This window comes from Ixodes scapularis, unplaced genomic scaffold, assembly GCF_016920785.2.
Source record: "Ixodes scapularis isolate PalLabHiFi unplaced genomic scaffold, ASM1692078v2 PGA_scaffold1__304_contigs__length_218370807, whole genome shotgun sequence".
Taxonomy (NCBI): Eukaryota; Metazoa; Arthropoda; class Arachnida; order Ixodida; family Ixodidae; genus Ixodes; species Ixodes scapularis.
In genome coordinates, this window is record NW_024609846.1 from 209,684,194 (window position 1) to 209,704,392 (window position 20,199).

At 51.7% G+C, this 20,199-nt stretch overlaps 1 protein-coding gene across 2 annotated transcripts in view; it reads right to left on the minus strand.

Annotated features, from left to right (window-relative positions):
• LOC8039474 (mediator of RNA polymerase II transcription subunit 13) overlaps positions 1-20,199 on the minus strand; it is a 150,827-nt gene that overhangs the window by 65,192 nt on the left and 65,436 nt on the right. For both annotated transcript variants that reach the window (XM_029994571.3, XM_040222401.3), the window contains exons 3-4: positions 2,820-2,904; positions 73-150 (exon numbers count right to left, since the gene is read on the minus strand). In XM_029994571.3, coding sequence (XP_029850431.2) covers positions 73-150; positions 2,820-2,904 — 163 coding nt within the window. The remainder of the gene's footprint in view (positions 1-72; positions 151-2,819; positions 2,905-20,199) is intronic.

Sequence of the window (20,199 nt, forward strand, 5' to 3'; positions counted from 1 at the left end):
AAAAAAAAAAAAAACATTTGGCAGCCAGCTATTAGAGTGGTTCAAGCCAAATGAAGCTTCACAAGCACTCACCCCCTGTCCTTTTCAGAGGTGTCACAGGGCTGGAGGAACCACTTGCCAAGCCGGGTGAAACCGCGGGATAGCAGGCACCTGACAGCAGAACAAAGCACACCATCTGTCAATGCTTCTTCATGACAGCTGGCACCCCAGGTCGAGTAGAAAGGCAGTGATGTGATTGGCCTAAGCCGTTTTGGAGCACCTTTCGGAGCAGCCAAAACAGTGTTTTGGAGCAGCAAAAGTGGCCTTTGGAGCAGCCAAAACAGTGTCTTGGAGCAGCAAAAGTGGTTTTTGGAGCAGCCTAAACAGTGTTTTGGAGCAGCAAAAGCGGCTTTTAAAGCAGACATTCTTAGAAATGTAAAAATATTTGTTTTAAGTGCTGGACAAACGAAGGACACTTTTGCTCACCGCAATAAACAAATTATGGTCACGTTAGACAACCTGGGAGTCTTTCAACATGTAAGCGAAATGCCAATGACATGACACATTTTGCAATGCTTCAGCTAAAGGGATACTGAACCGAAATTTTGAGCTCACAAAACAGGGCTGGATGGATAGGCGGGACGCTGCAAAATTTAAGAAAAAAACATCACTCATACAGCAATATCTCTAACGGATCGCCATATTTTTAGAAAAGAGGTTCTTATTCTCTGTGCTCCTCGCTTCGTCCCATCAAGCAGGAGATCCGAAGCGAGGAGGAGAGAAGTGAGGCCGCTTCCCCTCATTCTCAAATCCTCCCGGAGGAAATTACGTCAAAGATCTCGCTTCATCGTGCCCTTCTTTTCCAAAACTATGGCCATCCACTTGAGATATCGATGAATCAGTGATGCTTTGGAGTTTGTAGTGTCCTGTTCAACACTTCTGCAGCCTTATTCTGCGAAATCCCAATTTCAGTTAAGTATGCCTTTAAATGATACATATACCTATATGTAACCGCTATAGATATATAAGAACCAAAATGCATGTATTAAAATTTATCTGAAAATGACCAGCTTAGTAGTAAATGTAACAGCATTAGGTTGACTATTTATATAATATAATAGATGGAAGCAGTCTCCGACTGATGAAACACATTACTGCAGTGCAATGCGAAATTGTACACAAGAGAAAGGTGCATTACGACTAGCGGGTGCTTTTCCTTTTGCTTTTCTAAACTTTTTGCAAGGCTGCCGCAAGCCCCGTTTGCCTTCAGCTAGAAATGAATATCCACTTTCAATGTCTCCAAAGAGACATTGAGACATTCCACAAGTGCACAGCGCTGTAGGCGTTGCCGAGCAATTCCGAAAAACCGCTTGCCACCGTTTCACTGGTTCCCGACGTGCCAGATTTTCGTCAAAAGTAAGCAAACGTAAAACAATGGATTGCAAGCGTCCCGGCTGGTGCCTCTATCGTGCTATCATGTTCGCATGCACATGAGGGCAACTTCCGCAGGCTTGCAGTTGCATGTGCTTTGTCGCGAGAGCGGAGATGGCTGTTCAATAGAAACCATGCCGCTCCGCTCCGTCGCCAACTGATTCCCAAAATTGTATGCAAAATGTAACTGTCCAGCATATGACAAAAAACAGCCCAGCGGCATGTGTTAGCAAGGACGGCAGGCAAGGTACAAGCTGAAGACAAAAAAAAAAAAAGAACCTGAGCGCATCGATGCAAGACATAGTGAGCCAGGGTCAAAACGTTCTTGGAGAGCTTTGTGCAACGACTGAACTCGAGAAAGACATGCGCGCTGAGCGGGTTCAGTGTGCGGACATTGCCTTCTTTGTTTTAGCTCACTTCTCTTCACCAACTTTCTTTAGCGGCATATTTTTCACGTACTGGGGTCCCTCTCGAACGGAAGTCTACTGAGAGAAACCTAGGTAATCAATACTTAGACACAGCAGTCTGTGGGTTAAGGGGGGATTCTTATAGTAGCATGTGATTTAAACAAGAACAGGAATGTTGATGAAAATGCGGCAGTCCTTACATTTCAGTTTTGAAAGCGCCATATCCGCAGCGACAACACCCGACGTCGCGCGACCATTGCAGGGACCAAATATAGTTTTCCCACGGCCGCTGCTTTCAGGAGCGAGTGCTTCAGCTAACAAAGTTACTCCCGTTGCGCAAAAACGTGTTTTCCTCTCGCAGCATGACGAAATGGCTAGCCTGGTAAACAGCACGTATACCGTTGGAGCGCCCGCACACGCCCGCGTCTATCGTTGAAAATTTTTTTAAAGAGACGCAAGACGAGACGACGAGAGCGCCACCTAGCCCACGCACGCTTAATTACTGTACTCAGTTTAGTTTCGGTTTTGAAAGACAACCGAAATTAATTTTTTGGCGCAGGCTTGGCGCAGATTACCCATATTTTTGCAAAATGTGGCAGGATGTAGCAGGGTTAGCCCCTTGGCGCAGCGGTCACATTACTGGAAAGGGCACAAAGGGACAGGACCCCAAATACAAATCTCGGAGCTCTCCACTCACTCCTGTATTAATAAAAGAAGTGACAAAGCACCGTAAAGGCAAGGTCGTGTGTGTGCCAAAGGCGAGACTAATCTGCATATGCTTATGAATGATCAATCCTTAAAGGCTGACATACATTTCACGCTTTCCACTTTTCTTCCCTCCCTCCTTTCCCCTATCTTCTCCACCTTTCAACTTTCCCTAACACGACTGTCCCAGGGCACTAAGAAGATTATATCCCCTGCAGAAGACGCCAGCCGTTAAGATAAGAGGCTAGGAGCAGGTGGCCAGGTGTGGATTCAAGACCAGAGAATGTGTTTTCGCACCTTTGTATCAGGTTGTGCAGAGCCTTGAAGAGTAAAGACCGACATTCGTAGGAGAGTCCATTCTCCCAGCTGCCTTGTTCGGTGTCTGGAAGGAGAGAAATAAAATAACATTAAAAGGTGCATAGAAAACCAGATATTCCTCTTCCACTGCAAACACCCCTATAGACTAAGCCTTGTAGTGCGGCAGGAAATGCTCTGTGAAACAACACATGGATCTTATCGATCACCCCAACGAGCACTAAAAGCATGGTCCAATGCACAGCAATCCCAGGAGTACCCTCTTTGCATTGACCAGCAAGCAAAGTGCCCAAAGCTGGTGGTGTTCAGAAAAGGGAGCTGGGGCAGTGTAGTGGGACATGCAAATGAACTGAAACAAGAACACAAGGTGCCCACAACAGAAAGTGAAGGCTACTATTTACTCCCATTAATAAACAGTTAAACTTTACTGACTATTTGAACAGTTTTGAACATCAACTACCTGCAGTAAGGATTTTTATTAGTAGTTCAAAATTCCGAAGTAGGCTGCATGAAAATTGGGGGTGTTGTCCAGTGCACTAAATACTGCGAAGGTTAGACTTTTTCAAAGCAATAATGGGCAGACAAGTAGCAACGAACAGTAGTTTGCTAGGGATGCCGTAATTTGGACTCAAAACTTGACAGGTATATGGTAACCAAACAATGTCCCTCTCCTGAGGGTCACTGAGTGAATATTTAATGAACAAAATTTTTTCCCAATTTTGGATTGAAGTGTTTGGAGTGGCTGCGGCACTGTCAGTCATTTTCAGAACTCAGCTGTAGCACTGTGCACATCAAAAGTCTGGTGTCATTTTAGAAAAGCTGTACTGAGACTGTGGTAGCAAAGAAGTCGGCCACAGTGCTACGATCGCGAGGGACCTTTCTTTTTATTTTCGGATCACTGCCAGAGGGGCTGTGGCGCCAACCTGTGCCGACGTTGCGACCTTTATTTACGTGTGCTCCAAACCAGTGCAGGGTCAGTGCACACAGACAAACTGTCGGGCACGTTCTCAGAGGAGCGTCACAACTGCGGCCTGCCGTATTCCAGTGTTCACAACGTAAGCTATAACCTGCGCTAAGTTCGCAACGAATGCCAACTCAAAGCCGAGGAGAGAGGCGATCCCCCCAAAAAAAACACACGCACGTTGAACCGCCCAACGCCCGTTCACCCGCCGTCCCCTCAACGCGCAAGAGAAACGCGCAACCCGCGTGCCGCTTCCCAAGGGGTGGTGGGGAGGGGGAACAAACCACCCCCGCAAGGCGGCCGTGTCGGCAGCGTAGCGCGAGCACGTGCGCGGGTGGCCACACCGACTACGCGATCGATGCCCGACTCCGCGGGAGCGCTTCGCAGAACCTCCCCGCTCCGTTCCAGCTTACGAAGCGGACTGCGGCGGACACTACGCGCCGTCGGAGCCAGTGCAACGCCGCGTATCACGTGACCACCCGCAAGGGGGAGAACCGCCCTGCCAGGGTCACGCGACACCCTCTCAGCATCGGATTGGGTCCGATGGCTCGTAGTGCTCGGCTGCGGTCCATGTGAAACCGAGAGGCCCGGGCGGGCGGGCAGGTGCGACGCCGCTGCCGCATGCAAATGAAGCGGAGTGCGCGGGCGCATCTCGCAGCGCCCCCTCAACAAATAGATAAAGAAAGAAACGGAGCGACAGCTGAGACTCGGACAGCTTAGCGATTCCGCAGCGCGCCTTCTCCGACGACGAGGACTCTCGCGCGTCTTCCGGCACGGCGCATCTATCCCACACACCGATTGGAAACTACGTGTCAGCCGAGGCCCGGCTTTGACCCCGTTTCAGTCGCCGCCCAGAGGAGCGCGAGGGGAATACGGCGCTCGTACGTCGACGCTCGTACGCAAAAATCGGCCCGCGTAAAACTCGAGAAAACGTGCGCACGTTCCCTCAATCGATGCAAATAGGCTAAAAATAAAAGAAAAACAAACGAGGTATAAAAATCATATAACATTATTGGAAGCGAGCCGGATCGGTTCCATCAACGTTGTACGATTGCCCGTCGACCTTTCCCTCCCACCCTCGTGACAAATCGGCCGACCCTCGAACGCCCGATGCACAAATAAACACTCCGTGCACACCGGTTAGGGAATCGATCCAAATCAATAACGGCTCAATAGCCTCGCCGACGCTCGACCACCCTTCCTCGCTCCCCGGAAGAAACGACCCCGAAAAGGGCCACGGATCGCGAGTAGGCAGGCAGTTCGGCGGCGCAACACCTCGACGGCCAGCTTGCGAGACGCGCTGCTGTTTTTGCCGCGGTGTCTCCTCCGCTCGGCCAGCTCGCGCGCCGATGATTAAAAGCATTCATTATTCATGGAAAGCGAGTCGGCCGCTAGTTGCCCGAGGCGTGTCATCGATTCGCCTCTTCCCCGCGACCGGATTTCGCAGCCTCCTCCGGCGGCGTTCCCGAGGCACAAGCCGCAACGGCGGCATGCGCGAGAAGCGGACGACGACGATGCGCGACCGACGTCCGGACAAGGCCGCCCAAGGCGCTCGATTGCCTACGTCAGCCGCAAGAGGCCAGCGGCGCCTTCTACCTGCAGCCACTCCGAGACAAAGGCAAAAACAGCGGCGCCGGAGACAACAAAAACTTCCCGGCGGCCGCCAATTGTCCGCGAAGAGAATAAGCTAGTATCTTATCGGAGGAAGAGTTACTCGACTGCGGCAACCAAGTAGGGCCCAGATACACGAGGTCAACAGCAGGCGCCGCGGCTAAGAGCAGGAAACTTGGGCGTTCCGACGCTGGCCTGCGCGCGTTTACGCAAACTTCGTCCGCACATGTGTTCGTATCCTTCGAAATATTAAACTGCCGTGAGGATGAATATATATATCAGAACGTGTCTTGTCACATGGTAGTCGATAAATTTTCTTAAATAAATCAGTCACAAATAAGGATTCAAGAGCAGCAATTAACTTACGATGGCCTAAAGGTACGGTTTTATCATAGAGGCATTGAAAATAAATTAGAGCGCCTCGTCGTAAACACCCTTTGTAACCGAACTTTGAAATCGAACGCGATTCGATCGATGATGACGCTCCTTCAGTTCTTCCTTCCTTTCCCTCTTCCAGCATTGCCGCGGGCGAACTGTTTCAATGACTCCGAGATTATTTCCTTTTCCCAAGTTCCTACAAAAGAAAGAAATTCTTAGCTCTCTCGTTAACAAACGTGAAGTGGAAAAAAAAAAAAAAAAGACAAAAAGGAAATATTTGTGTTGAAGGAAATTCAGATTTTGGCAGGTCGGGATTTCAAGCGTGGAACAACAAAATACGAGGCGCGTATTCGGCGCAAATACACGCGTAAAAGCTAAATCGGTGGGGGGAAAAAAAGAGAGAAAAAAAAGAAAAGAAAGAAAGAAAGAAAAAATGGGGAAACTATCAAACATTCGGCGTGGCGCCGAGATGAGTAGTAATAATATAATCGTTTATTTTCACTTCAAAGGAGTGTCAAGAGCAGGGGAAAAAGCTGCACTTGCAGCTTGACAGGCCCTTGCCCCCCAACACTTGACATAGAGTACAGTATACAATTCAAACTAAATAATTACTCAAAGCAAAACAGAATATTTAAATTCTAACCAACGAAGACGTGGAGAAACAACAATAATAATAATGCGTACATAAAACGCCCAAAGTATATACCGGGTCAAGCAATAATAAAGTAATGATAACGTGACATCACGTCCAGGATTTGCCTCCCCGTGACGTCAGGGGCTGTGACCCTAGCTAGTTATCATGAGCTACGACAAGTTAAAAGGTGTGATTAAAGAAAAAGTGGAAGCTAAAAGTTATCTTCTTTTTAATCGAACACCGTCCAAGTTGAGTCTGACAGCGCTCTTGTGCCCGTGGTTTGGCCAATCGCGGAGAGCCGACCGCAGCGACGCTTTTGGACGAGACGCTTCGGTGCCCTACGGTTCTCATTTGTGACCTATTTATTTATTTTACTCTCGAGGTACGGGGGCATTAAAGACGGGAGAAGGAACTTTAAAATGCACGAGCGCGCGCCTGAGTCTCAGGGAGTAGGAGCTCGCTCTCAAAAGTGAAACGGAGCAAAGCGCATGCCTCACAACGACGCGCAGGCTTTTCGTCGCAGCGCGGAAGCGTCGGCGCGCGCGCATATGTGCGTCAAAACACAAAGCGGCAGGAGGACAGGTGCTACTAGTAAGCGGAACAACGACCTCCCGACTGCCAGCTGACTGACTCCCCGGGAACGCGGAATGGCAAACACGCGGCGTCGCGGAATATCGCTCCGACGCTAAACAAGACCGCCAACCCACGTTCAACCAAAACGCTACCACCCTGCCAACTGAGCGCGCGGGCGCGCCTACCATCCACGTTTACGCAACATAAAAAGGCGCGGGGAGAACAAACGGAGAAAATAAATTGCGGTAAAAACCGCGCAGGTGCATGCGATAGCGCGGACTTCTGCCAACCAGACGGCCCAGATACGTGGGAGCTGCGAAAAACTGTTCTTTTTCAAAAGCGAGCGGAGAGCGACACCACGACAATGTTTATTTCGTCTGCATTCTGATCAGACTCCCACCTCGCGAGGCGTGCCAAGTGCATCCCGGCGAGATGCACGCTTTCCTAAAAGTCAAACCATCCGAACAAACCTCAATTTAAAAAAAAAAAAAAAGGTAGTTATGAGCGGCCTTCGATATTCCACGCACCACAAGTACCGCGCATGCCCAGAACACGTTCCACAGCCCAGTAAACCAAGATGGCAGTGCGTAGAAGACGACTGTCCAAGTCTCATTCATAATCGCGTCGTCTTATTAACTAAGATCGCAATAAATTCCAAACCTTCGCACTCCCTTACAACGAGACTACTCTAAGCAATTTACCTTCGGCAAAGCTAGCGCTACGTAACATCGAACGATTACTTCGGCTCGATCCAAGTCGTATCGCCGGAAACTAAACACGCGAGAGTGGGTGGTGCTATTGACGCGCCGTGCTTCTCATTCGTGACGTTTCCTGCTTGTCTGGAGAACAAAATCGACACCCGCCGGTTCCTGAAAATAAATAATAGTAACAAAAATTGGCCACACTCGCGCCTTCCGCGCCCCACGTCGACGAGCGTTGGAACCGCGAGACAGCTTTGCGGAGTGCAAGTTCGTCTGCTTCTTTTGGTGACGTCAGAACGCCTAGTAGCTCTGATTGGTTCCGAATGAACGATAGCGGGTAGACCTCATGGCAGATTGCTTTGAGGTCTACCCCACTATCCTTCAATCGGAGCCACCACAACTCCTGCGCTAGAAGCAGACGACTCGCTCTCCGTGTAGCCCGACCTCCGACAGGTTGCTCGAGGGATTCTAGGGAGATCTAACCGTGCGTGTTTGACGTACCGCTCGGCTCACGTCATCGAACGCTGCGTCTGTGTTCGATGCCGCAGCGTTTGAACCCACATCCGAACCGAACGCCGACGATATCTGCACCGCGCTCGACGTCAGGTCTTGCGTTCCGTAAACACCTTACAGTTTGATCGCCCATAAAGCGGTACGTGTAGTGCCTCCTTTCGTGTACAAACATTTGACGACGCGCGGTGCGTCAGTCAGCGGGACTCTCGGCCAAACCTGGGCGGCGCGCGTCACGCGAACAGCCGCTTCCTCGGAGGGGCGCCGTGCAAGCGAGTCGCCACACTTGTTGCGACGGTGCTGCGTGCGGGTCGGGCACGGTGCCCAAGGGGAGGGGGGAGACAACCCGCGCCGTCGTCGTTCGCGCTCGACGAGGCACGGCCGCCCGTCGGACAAAGACGCGACGTCCAGCCCCGGGGAGCGAGAGAGGACGTCGTCCGACCCAGATCGGAAACGGGGCGAGTCACAACCAGATTCCACTCGGCCGCCGATCACAGCGCCGGTCGATACGAGGGGGAGCGGCGCGCAACACATCAGAACGGTGCATGCAGTAGCGCGTCTCCAACTGGCTTGGTTAGTATCATCGTATCCCAGCCATGCGTCGAAAGCGGTGGCCCGAGTGACAACGAACTGCGTCGCACGAGCCGGCGTGATATGTTGGCGAAAACGGCGCGTCGCCCCGTCTGGGGCTCTAAACTCGTCAAACACGAAGTTGGTTTCTCCGTCGACTGCAGAGCGACTCTGCCGGCCGCTTTTGAGGATCGACTTTTTCGAGCCTTTAATGCGATCTTCAAAAAATGTTCGCTTGTTGCGCGTGCCCGCGGAAAAATCGTCTGATACCGCATGGCGGAGGAGGTGTGCAATACCTACCGGCCGCGATGTTTTCTTCTTTTTTTTCCTACATTACTAACGATAACATCAATGTACTTTTATACGTTATAAAACATAAACCAAACTGCTTAAAACAATCTGTTTTTCCCAAACACATGCTTTTTGGTGTGTGCGTGTGTAGAAGTCGGGCAACAATGTGCATCCCCTTTCTGCGTTAAAAAATTTATAGAAATAAAAAAAAAAAAAGACGAAGGGATGACAAAATGTTAGCCTAGGTGGCGCAAGCTGCCGCTCGTTACAAAGGGTACAGTCATTAACATCCATCCATCCATCCAGCGTATCCGAAGTTCTGTCATCACTCGATACAAAAGGGAAGCCAAAAAATCCAATCTAATCCAATCCAATCTGTTTGCTACCACCGACTGCCACGGAATCGAAGCTTACGGAAACAACGAAAGCAATTCAAAACGTAAAAAAAAAAAAAAAGGTTTTTTTTTTTGCATAAATTAAATTTAGGCTTTCGAAAGAGTAATAAAAGAGAGAGAGGAACATATTCGCCCGTTTCAAAAGAGCGAAAACAAGACTGCCGTCGTAAAGCGCTCATTTCATTCCGCTTCGAAAATACAAAAGGAGGCAGATTCAATGAGGGCGAGAATCCAAACAATCCAAGGTACTTCAGAATGCCCCGCATTGTTCCGGTCTCCGCCGTACGGAAAGGGAAGAACGTAGTACAATCGAGCCAAGAGAAAGAAACCCCGACCGTCTTCAGTGCCCGCAGCTGTTGGCGCAGACACGGCGATCTTTGATTCCTCTTCGGAGACGACGAGCCGGGGCGAATCTACGGAGCCGAGTCACGACCCTGGCGTACGCGAGCGAAGAAATTCGCCAGGCGGGACGGCAACGCGGGCCTTTGGAACAGAAATGTGGCCAAGCTTTGTCCAACCTGCTCGGTTCCAAGTCGAATCTCGAGATTCAACCACACTTTTCGGTAAAATTCGACGGAGTTCGACTTTCTAAGTCTTGCCCCCGACTGCTAAAATAAAATATTGTTTTTTTTTAGAAAATAATTTATACCGAAGTTTTCAACTTTAAGCAATATTCAATCAAACAAACTTTTAGTGTAATTATAATGCATTTAAATGCAAAGGTGCAAGCGAGCCGGAAAATATTGATGAAAATTTCATCAATATTGTCCGGCTCGCTTGCACCTTTGCATTTAAATGCATTATAATTACAACCTTAACTTGCAAGCTTCACCCTTGTTGGTGTTAGACTGGTGGCAACTGATAAAACCCGTTTGCTCTACTGACGTCTAACCCCTGGTTAGCTCAGTTGGTAGAGCGCTCCACCTGTAATGGAGAGGTCCCGGGTTCGATACCCGGACCAGGCAGATTTTTTCGGTCGCTCACCAGTCACCTAGCTGTGTTTGGAGATTTATGTTTGTCCTTTGTCCCCCTTGCTCCCCTTCTCCAGGGATTATTTTCATCAAACTTTTAGTGATTTAGTTTGTTGTGGTGTCGCTCGTTTTCAACTTCAGTGCATCCCCGCATAACAATGAAACCCAAATAAATTGCGAAACTATATTTTTTTTAAGCATTTGGTTTTTATGTTTCTTTGGAATTCTGGTCTCTTATTACGTAACCCGGATATTCTCTTCACCGTCCGGATTCATCTACTAGCGTAAAACAGATCATTTCGGTTTCCCGGTGACCTCCTACCTCTCTCCACTTTAGCAGAGCAAATGCTGGAGAGGAGGCGACCTCCTCTAGAGTAAAGTGGAAAAAGCAGCTTCCCTCGAGCCTGTCACACCGACCGTAGCTGGTATTGGTCGAGCAAATACCCGGTGGCAAAGCACATCAGCTCAACAGGTTCGGTTATCGCTGGGCGTCGAGTCGTGGCGTCACGTGACCACGTGATGGTATTACCGAGTCCACCACGACTTCAAACCGCCAACATCTGAATGGTCGCTCCCTAAATACTCCATTCAATGCATTTCGGGACTTTAGATGTTACTGTTAACCCATTTTCGATCCATACAGTCCGACGTTGTGAAACGATGTCTACAATCTCAGAGATACGAGACATTTCCATCACGAATAGTCAGTCACATTTGTTCTCGTTTTTTTGCCTTTCCTCCAGGGTAATTCTTATACCGCATACAAAACACTTGCACAATGATATTATGCCACAAACTAAAAAAAAAAAAAAAGCAACAACAAAAAAACATAGCTAATATAAAAAGAGGAAGAAAAAAAAAAAAAAAAAAAAAAAAAAAAAACCTGCACAGCTGGTTTAAAACACGTATAAAAAAGTATCCCCTCGGGAGGAAATCTGCCGGGAAACGTGCAGCTTAGCTTCAGTTTTCAATATACGCATCACACCCGAGAGCCTCCGTTTTTTATACGCTTTTCCACCGTTTATACGTCGAACGGAAGAAATTCCAAACTTTCCCCGGCACGCACGCACGATGCACATTTTCGTACGGGTCAACATAAGGTTACTGAATCCGGGGAAAGTAGCGCCTAGCTCTCCGTATGGTCGCCATTTTGGTCCGTGAAATGAGCAATTTCTCCTCGACCCCTCTGTTCTTTCTGAGCCGACCTAAATTCGCTGGTGACGGGTAGCAATATGGAGACGTTTCTTGCATGCCGAGTTTTTGCTGTCCACACACCGTCGAAACAAGCGTGCATCTTCGTACCACCACCTCGTGCTGTTTCGGTGCTTGGAGGCACCGAAAAATAAGTTTACTCTTCTGAAATAAGCAAGAAGAACAATATAATTGCAAGAGATTCGTGGAGATGGGCATGATTGATCAGTTGATTGCATACGAACGCCAAAGACGCTTATATTGGCGAGGAACGCTTCCAGTACGATGATGCTCCACGGTGGTCTTGACGAGACTGGTGTACAACGACCCTCTCGAAGATCTGAAGGGACCGAGATGGAGATTTCCACGACAACGTTGACAGATCAGCCAATCGCATTGCGAAAATTTGGTCGTCTGTATGTTAGTATCTCTTTGTGTCCGGCTAGCAGCTGGAGGGAAGGCAATAGCGCTACTTTCCCAGGATACAGTGAGTTTAAGTCAACCGAGCGACCGGCTGCGGACGCCCCGAGTCCTAATGGCGCTTTCTTTGGAGACGAAACAGAAACCACCAAGAGGAGAATCGAAACGAGCAAATCGTGCACCAACCAACCGCTCGTGGTCGCGCTCGTTGTCGTGGGATCCCAGATCAATGAGAGGGAACACAGCTCAAGCTATGGAGAGCGATGAAACAATGTGCCGCAGGCGAGCTGATGTACATTAAACATCCTCTTAAACCAACCAAGAAAGAAAAAAAAATCGAACAAAATAAAAGACAGAAGGCAACGTCTCGAGTTGCCTAATTTGGATTCTTCTCCATCCAGTCTCAGCTGTTTTAATAAAATCGTAAATGGAGTGTGTTTGCAATTTAATGGCAGGCGCCTCCTGAACACATCGATCGAAACTGCGCATGCGTGTCGAGGAGGAAAACGGGCTGCGACGCTGGCAGACGACTTTCGACCCCTCCTCGCAGCTTGTATCAAACAGCCTGACCCGCATCGAGCATTTGGAAACATCCGTAGAAAAGTCCGGACAAAGACATAATAATGATAATAAAAAGAAACAAAAAAACCTGACAGAACAACGAAGTCTCTAACACAGAAAAGCTCTGTTAAAGACTTCGTTGTTCTACCCTTTTTTATTTTTTATCATTCCTTTGTTTCGAGTTTACTACGGATGTCATTCACCAGCTCGCCTGCTCTTTTTCTTCTTATCTTCCTTTGGAAATACTTTGTAATCTAGACACACAATTGCGGATAGCCTATTAGATGCTACGCGACGCTGACGGCGAGAAGCCAGTTCGTGAAAATTTAAGAGCGGCGAAGCGGACCGCGAAGCACCACCAATCTGCCCAACGACATACTCCAACTTCCCTCGCAGAGCTTTTTTTAACGCATCGCCCGCATTCCTTTGTGGCCGCTATACGCAATTATATAATATGGATCCGCATTGTTGTCTATTTAAGGTCGATGTCACGCGGTTTACAACTCCCGCCCCCTTGTCAATAGTTGCACTTAAAAAAAGCTCCACTTAAAAAAAAAGAGGGAGAGAGAGACAGCGAGACGCAGGATTCGCTGAATTTTCCTGTATCATATATCCCTAGCTACTGTCGGTTTCAGTTTCTCTCTCTCCCCAAAAAAATAAAATAAAATAAAATAAAAAAATAAATAAAAAATAATAATAAACGGCTTCAAGACGCGCGGCTTAAGTTGGTTACAGTGTTTTTAATTCGACCGAGATTCCGTTCATCAAGATTTGCCGATAAAAGTCGGCACACCGAGGCCAAAGAAACAGTTGCAAGAGAAAACAAGACGGCACCGGAAGAGACAGCGGCAAGGGGCTAGTAGGACAACGGGGCACCTTTGTAAGAGCGACGACGACGAGGATGCAGATCTACCAACCACCGGACGCGGGCCGGGCCCCAGAAAAGACCCGCGAGCTAATGTTCCGTAAAAAAAAGAAGAAAAAAAAAAAAAGGGGGGGGGGGGGGGGGGGGGGGCGCCCGTTCCAGTGCGCGTACCCCCACAAACGAGACACCCTCTCCTTCGCTTCCTCCGATTTAGCGCGGAGCAAATTATATATATATATATATCAATGTAATCTAAACGATGCTAGGCGCCAAGAATGGAATCTACGTGGCACGGGGGGACGACCGGTCCAGAGCGAGACATTTCTGAAATCGGCAAACACAGGCGACTAACTTCTCTGGCAAGTTTCCACACCGCATCGCCTGGCTTCGCGTGTTTTCGATCCCGCGAGTCGTGAGATGAGCGGCCTCCGCGGCTGGCCTCCGAAGCCGCCGACCTTGAAACGCGGGCTTCTCGAAGAGCGGATCAACGACGACTCCACCAACCTGTCCCACCGACATCCCTCGCGTACTCTAAAAAAAACCGTGCTCGAAAAAAAAAAAAAAAAAAACATTTGCTGATTAAAACGTTTCGAAAATTAAACACCGTCAGCGACCTTCATCTGCCACGTCCTAGAAGGCGTGAAACGCAGTATTTAAGGCGCGACTTTCAAAAGGTTGTCCGGAGGATATATTACACGTCACGTAAGTTTGCACAAGGCCGGTCGACACATTGTCACGTGACACGGGGTATTCGCGGACGCACAAGGATTCCGTGGCTGTTCAGCTTACGATGAGCTTTTACGACGCTTCCGCAACGTGCATTGTACACCACCAAGCTGGTAGTTCGTAGAAGTGAGGGGACCGTTCTTAGCCTGCTGCGCCTTAAACACCGCGCCCAATTATGGCGCCCAGTGACCCCCTATAAACCATTCCATGCTTTAAAAACAAAACAAATCAAGCCCTCTCGTTTTCTTTTTTTGGAAGGATTGGTTAGGTTAGGTCGACCAGTAAACGGAGTACGGAGTAGATCCTCGCCGACAACGCGGGAAGCCTGAGGACGCATCGAGCCGCGACGCCTTTTCACCGCCGCCCAAACGACGCAGCCACACGAAAGAGTCCAACGCCGCGGAGAGTCAAGAGCGCTCGGCCCTTGCCCGACGCAGTCCGCGAGCACACAGAGAGAGAGACGGCCGCTCGAGTGTCCCGCGGGGTCCAAGAGGCCTCCCCCTACTCGAGCGGTGCTGCTCGTTCCTTCCTCGTTGACGAGTTGGCGCCCGCTTACTGCGGCCCGGTGAGGCGCAGCGAATGCTCGCCGAGCTATATCTGTCACGACGGAGCTTCCGTCGCCCGCACGCGCTCCGCCCGGCTCTTCTCCGAGAGCGATAATGAGCCGGACCCTTATCGATCCACACTCCGAACTGCCCCATCTGGGATCGCCGTCATCCGAGATGCAAGGGGGGCCCATTTCCCGGAGTGGTGTCCGAGGCCCGTCTTTCTCGGCGGCCGGCACGAGGAAAAGCCGGGCGAGCCGCGCCGCCCGCTGGGGCTGGAGCTTCTTTTCCCCCGAGGGGCTAAACATAGGCCTCGGCGCCGCGCGAACGAGGCGCGCTACAAAGTCGGCCGTCGTGGACCGGACAAAAAAAAAACAAAAAAACGCGGCCAGCCAAGCGAGCGAGGCGAAGCATCGGGACGACGACGACCACCACATCGAAAGGACCGAAGGGCCGGGCGGGGCGGGAGAGAGTTCCCTTCCAACGACCGCGGGGTGGACGCTGCCGCCAACACGTTCACTTTGTTGCACTGGAGCCAAAGCCTCCAGAACGGACGCCGCTCGCGTACAGCTAGCTTCCGAAGCCACGCTGCCAGCTGGTCACACGTTCCGGTGTCTCGCAGCCAATGGGGCTTTTCGTAGACCGCGTTTCCCCCTCCGCTGAGCCCCCCGCAACGAAGAAGCGGCTACTGCGCCTGCGCGCCCATGGCCTTGACTGTAGAGTACCGGGTATCGTAGCGGTTTGCGGAGGGCCTTGCGAGACGGCAAAACCGATCTACGAAAACTCCCTAATGAATGCCGTTTTCGGCGTCGCCGTTCGGGCGATAAAATTACCTTACCGTAGATCACAAAATGCCCCTCCGTTCGTCGTCTTCACGTCTGTCAGCCCCCGGCGGCCCCAGCCCCCCCCCCCCCCCCCCCCCCCCGGCAAAAAAAAAAATCTTTGAATTGAATCTGGGTCAGGGCGGGGAGGGGGCCGCCGAACAAAGACACGTCGGGCGCTGGCGGGCGTGCGAAGGGGGAGCGATCGACTCATGCAGCGAAGGCGCTGTTACCGAAGCAACGTTCTCGGAGAGCGCGTCCGCGCGATGGGCGAGTCGACCGGGGTCGTCCGTCGACCTTGCTCCCTCTCGGCCGCCGGGAGGGAGGATGCATCGAGCGGTAAGGGAGAAGGAGAGTGTGCCTGTGCGCGCGAGCCAAGAAGGTCGGGGCCGCCCTACGCGCGGCTACACAACCTGCATACCGGACACACGCGCTGCCCAACCAACGGGCTTCTCTCCTCCAAGTCCCAAGGACGAACTGCAAGGATGCCGGCATTACACCGGAAACCCGCACAGCGGGGCCACACAACGCGTCTTCCGCCCCGTTCTCGGCCTGTTCCATCCTTTCCCAAACTGACACAGGAGTCGTCGTTATTGCAATCACTGGTACACAGGATGACAACGGCGGTCCTCCAGGTGTCCCGCCGCGACCTTCCCACTTTCGATAACGCTTCGGTTTCGCGTAGGTTATGAGTCAGCATTGTACGACTTTCCATCTTTATGCGAGAAAACGTTCAAAACGACCTTTCCCCCTCCCCCCCCCCCTCCCTTGCAAAAGCTCAATGCAGATTAGCGCTGGCTCTTTAAAGGAGCGGCGCAACGATATTCAATTGGAATGTTTTTCACTTGACACGAGCTTACTGGCACACCTGGGACTCAAGCATACTCACACGCAACGCCACTGGCGTTGCGTGTGAGTATCCTGAGTATCCGCGTGTCCTGCGCTCTGCCAACCCCAGCGCGTGGCTATGATCAACACTGGCAGCATATAATCGGCTCCAGATCACGTGGTCGCTTGTTCTGGCTCCGAGTTGAGGGGGTGAACGCTGCTCGTTTTTCTTTTTAGAGCGCAGCTCTTAGGGGCCCGTTTCCGGCTTGAGCGGCGTCGCCGTCGGCGTAACCGCGCGGTGCATCATGGGAAATGTCCCATAATGCACCGCGCCAGCCCCCCCACCGGGGTCACGTGACTTCGTGGGGGGTCACGTGACTCCCCTGAGGTCACGTGACCCCCTCCTCAAGGTCACGTGACCCCCTCCTCGAGGTCACGTGACCCCCCGAGGTCACGTGACCCCCGCCGATGTCGCGTGACCCCCCGATGACGTCATCGTCACTGATGACGTCACCGGCATCCACATCGTCATCGTCATCACTGATGACGTCACCAGCATCCACATCGTCATCGTCACTGATGACGTCACCGGCATCCACATCGTCATCGTCATCATCACTGATGACGTCACCGGCATCCGCATCGTCATCATTACTGATGACGTCACCGGCATCCACATCGTCATCGTCACTGATGACGTCACTGGCATCCCCATCGTCATCATCACTGATGACGTCACCGGCATCCACGTCGTCATCATCACTGATGACGTCACCGGCATCCACATCGTCATCATCACTGATGACGTCACCGGCATCCGCATCGTCATCATCACTGATGACGTCAGCGGCATCCCCATCGTCATCGTCATCATCACTGATGTCACCGGCATCCACATCGTCATCGTCATCATCACTGATGACGTCACCGGCATCCACATTGTCATCGTCATCATCACTGATGACGTCACCGGCATCCACATCGTCATCATCACTGACGACGTCACCGGCATCCGCATCGTCATCATCACTGATGACGTCATCAGTGACGTCACTGATGTCGTCACCGGCATCCGCATCGTCATCGTCACTGATGACGTCATCAGCGACGTCACTGATGACGTCACCGACATTCGCATCGTCATCATCACTGGTGAAGCCATCAGTGACGTCACTAATGACGTCATCGGTACCCGCATCGTCATCGTCACGGATGACGTCATCAGTGACGTCAGTGATGACATCATCGGCATTGGGGGTCACGTGACCCCCAAGGTCACGTGACCCCCCCCCCTGGTTAGTTTACCCCCCCCCCCCGTGCCCTTCCCTCCTCCTCCTCAAGAGCTGCGCTCTAATTCGGCGTTACAGGGAGTTGTAAGCGGCTTTCATTTTTTTTTTCTGGGACTTCTATTGCGTGGGGTGAAAAGCGAACGCGCGTTTCACAGGTCAGTAGGGAGTTTTCGTACACCGCGTTGCCCCCTCCGCTAAGCGTTCCGCAACGAAGAAGTTGCTACTGCGCCTGCGTGCCGATAGCCTTGACTGTGGAGTTCCCGCTATCGTAGCGGGTTGCGGAGGGCCTTGCGGGACGGGGAAAACGATCTACGAAAACTCCCTATTAACGTTAGGGATCCGTTTTAAGCGGTATTTGCGCAAAGTACAAATATTAGGGAGTTTTCGTAGACCGAGCTGCCCCCTCCGCTAAGCGTTCCGCAACGAAGAAGTTGCTATTGCGCCTGCGCGCCGATAGCCTTGACTGTGGAGTTCCCGCTATCGTAGCGGTTGCGGAGGGCCTTGCGGGACGGCGAAAACGATCTACGAAAACTCCCTATTGTTGCATCGCTCCTTTAAAGACCCAGCGCGTTATCCCGGTCTCCCGCATGGGTCAATGCTTTGGGAATTGTAGTAGGCCGTTAAGCACCCGGATAGCGCTCCGTAATCCGCCACAAGACCTTGAACTATGCAGAGAAGGCTGGCAGCGCGCATGCGCAGCTGCGCCGTTTTCTTCGGGGATACCGTAGCGGAGAAGAAAAACGATCTACTACAACTCCCTATTCACCCGTAAAGGGCGTTAGATAAAGGTATGATCACGTTATACGAGTAAAAACGCGCGAAACACAGGACCAGGGTGAAATACATTCGGGAGAACTCGGCAAACTTACAAAAGCATATATAAGCATATACAAAAAAGGAGGCTCAATGAAGATACCCGATAGCAGCACCCAATCCACCGAAAACGCCCCTACTGGCACAACGTAGCCAGCGCACTGCTTGGCAGATACGCGACTGCCCGACAACGTGTCCAACGAGGCAGCCGGCCGAAGAGAGCGCGGTCTGCCCGCGAGCGTTCACCTCGGCGGCGGAAAAAAAGGCGCGCGGGCGAGGACGCCGTTGGGCGACCCTCGCCGACTCCACCCTTCGTGCACGGACGACGGACAGGCCAGTGGCTCGGAAAGCGGAAGTGCCCCGAGTGGCCAGCTCGCTCCTCGTCGGCAAGCGGCGACAGCGACAAACGCTTCCGCGGGCGGCACCCACGCCGGAGCAAATGGGAGCGGCCCCAACGCCGGATGCTCGCATCGCGATCCAAAACGAGCGAGGGGAGCCCGTCAATATCGTATCCCCCCCCCTTCCCTTAGAAATTTCTGGCTACCTCAGAAATTCTTTATATTCGTATCACTCCAGCATATCGTGACTGAAGGTTTTTTTTCGCGAGTTTCGCTACTCCTCGTTCGCCCATGCACCCCGTTCTACCTGCACGCATATCCCAGCAGCGTACCGACCACCCACTTCAAGTGTATCGCCCACGCATCGCAACTTTTTTTTTTTTTCTATTCACCCCAGTATTTCCCCGTGCAGCTTGGGACTAGAACGGCCCGACCCACCAGACTGCTAGCGCCTCCTGCCCATCAACTTTCGTGGAACGTGGAACCGATCACCTACAGGCTACAACTACGAAAACATGCGCCATTTATGACGTCTTGTTGTTGTCATGCGATATCTCCCGAAAGGGAGATATCGCTTGACCAGCGGTTCATTGCGTATCTCACGTTCTCCTCTCATTTGTATGGTTCGTTTGTTCAGCTGGTTTCACCTAAATATGTTTTGCCAACGTGGTTAACTGCCAAAAGAAGTCCCCCCCCCCCCCAAAAAAAAAAAAAAAGATAAATCAGGTCTTGCGCCGCACACTAAAAGTGGACAGATCACCTCGTGAACACTGCACACCCTTCCGTTTATTGCAGGAAATGTACGCGTAGCGAAAGCGTGTCTTTCCGCCAGGTGGCGGCGCCAGTGCGAGTCCACTGCAGAGGTAAGCAGTGAGACGAGGAGCGGGTGCAGCAGAGCGAAGTCGGCCACACCGAAGCGCGTGAACCGGCCTCGAAGCATCCGCCGCGCCCGCGGGTCGACGGACAGCCGCCAGCGCGCCACTGGTCGCCGCCGCGTAGTCCGCCTCGCTCCCCTCCCCGTAGAGAAGGCGGTCCCGTCGTCGCGGGGATCAATGAACCCGATGGGGCCAACCGGCAGAGCGCGTCCCCCCCTCCGGGGAATCCCTCCGCCACCCACCCGCACTCGCCGCCGCTCCGTCGGGGTTCGCTGCAAGACCGACCCACAGAAAGGAGGGGGGCCTACCGAGGAAAGACCCGAGCAGAACTTGGTACCGCCGGTGAAAACCCCACAAAAGAGGGGAGCCGCCAGGGAGAGAGAAAACAAAGATGCACGGTCACAAGCGACACAGGTCTAGACACCGACGCGAGTAAACGGAATGCTTCTCACGTCGATCAGAAATGAAAACGGCGCGCAAGCACGCGCCGTTTCA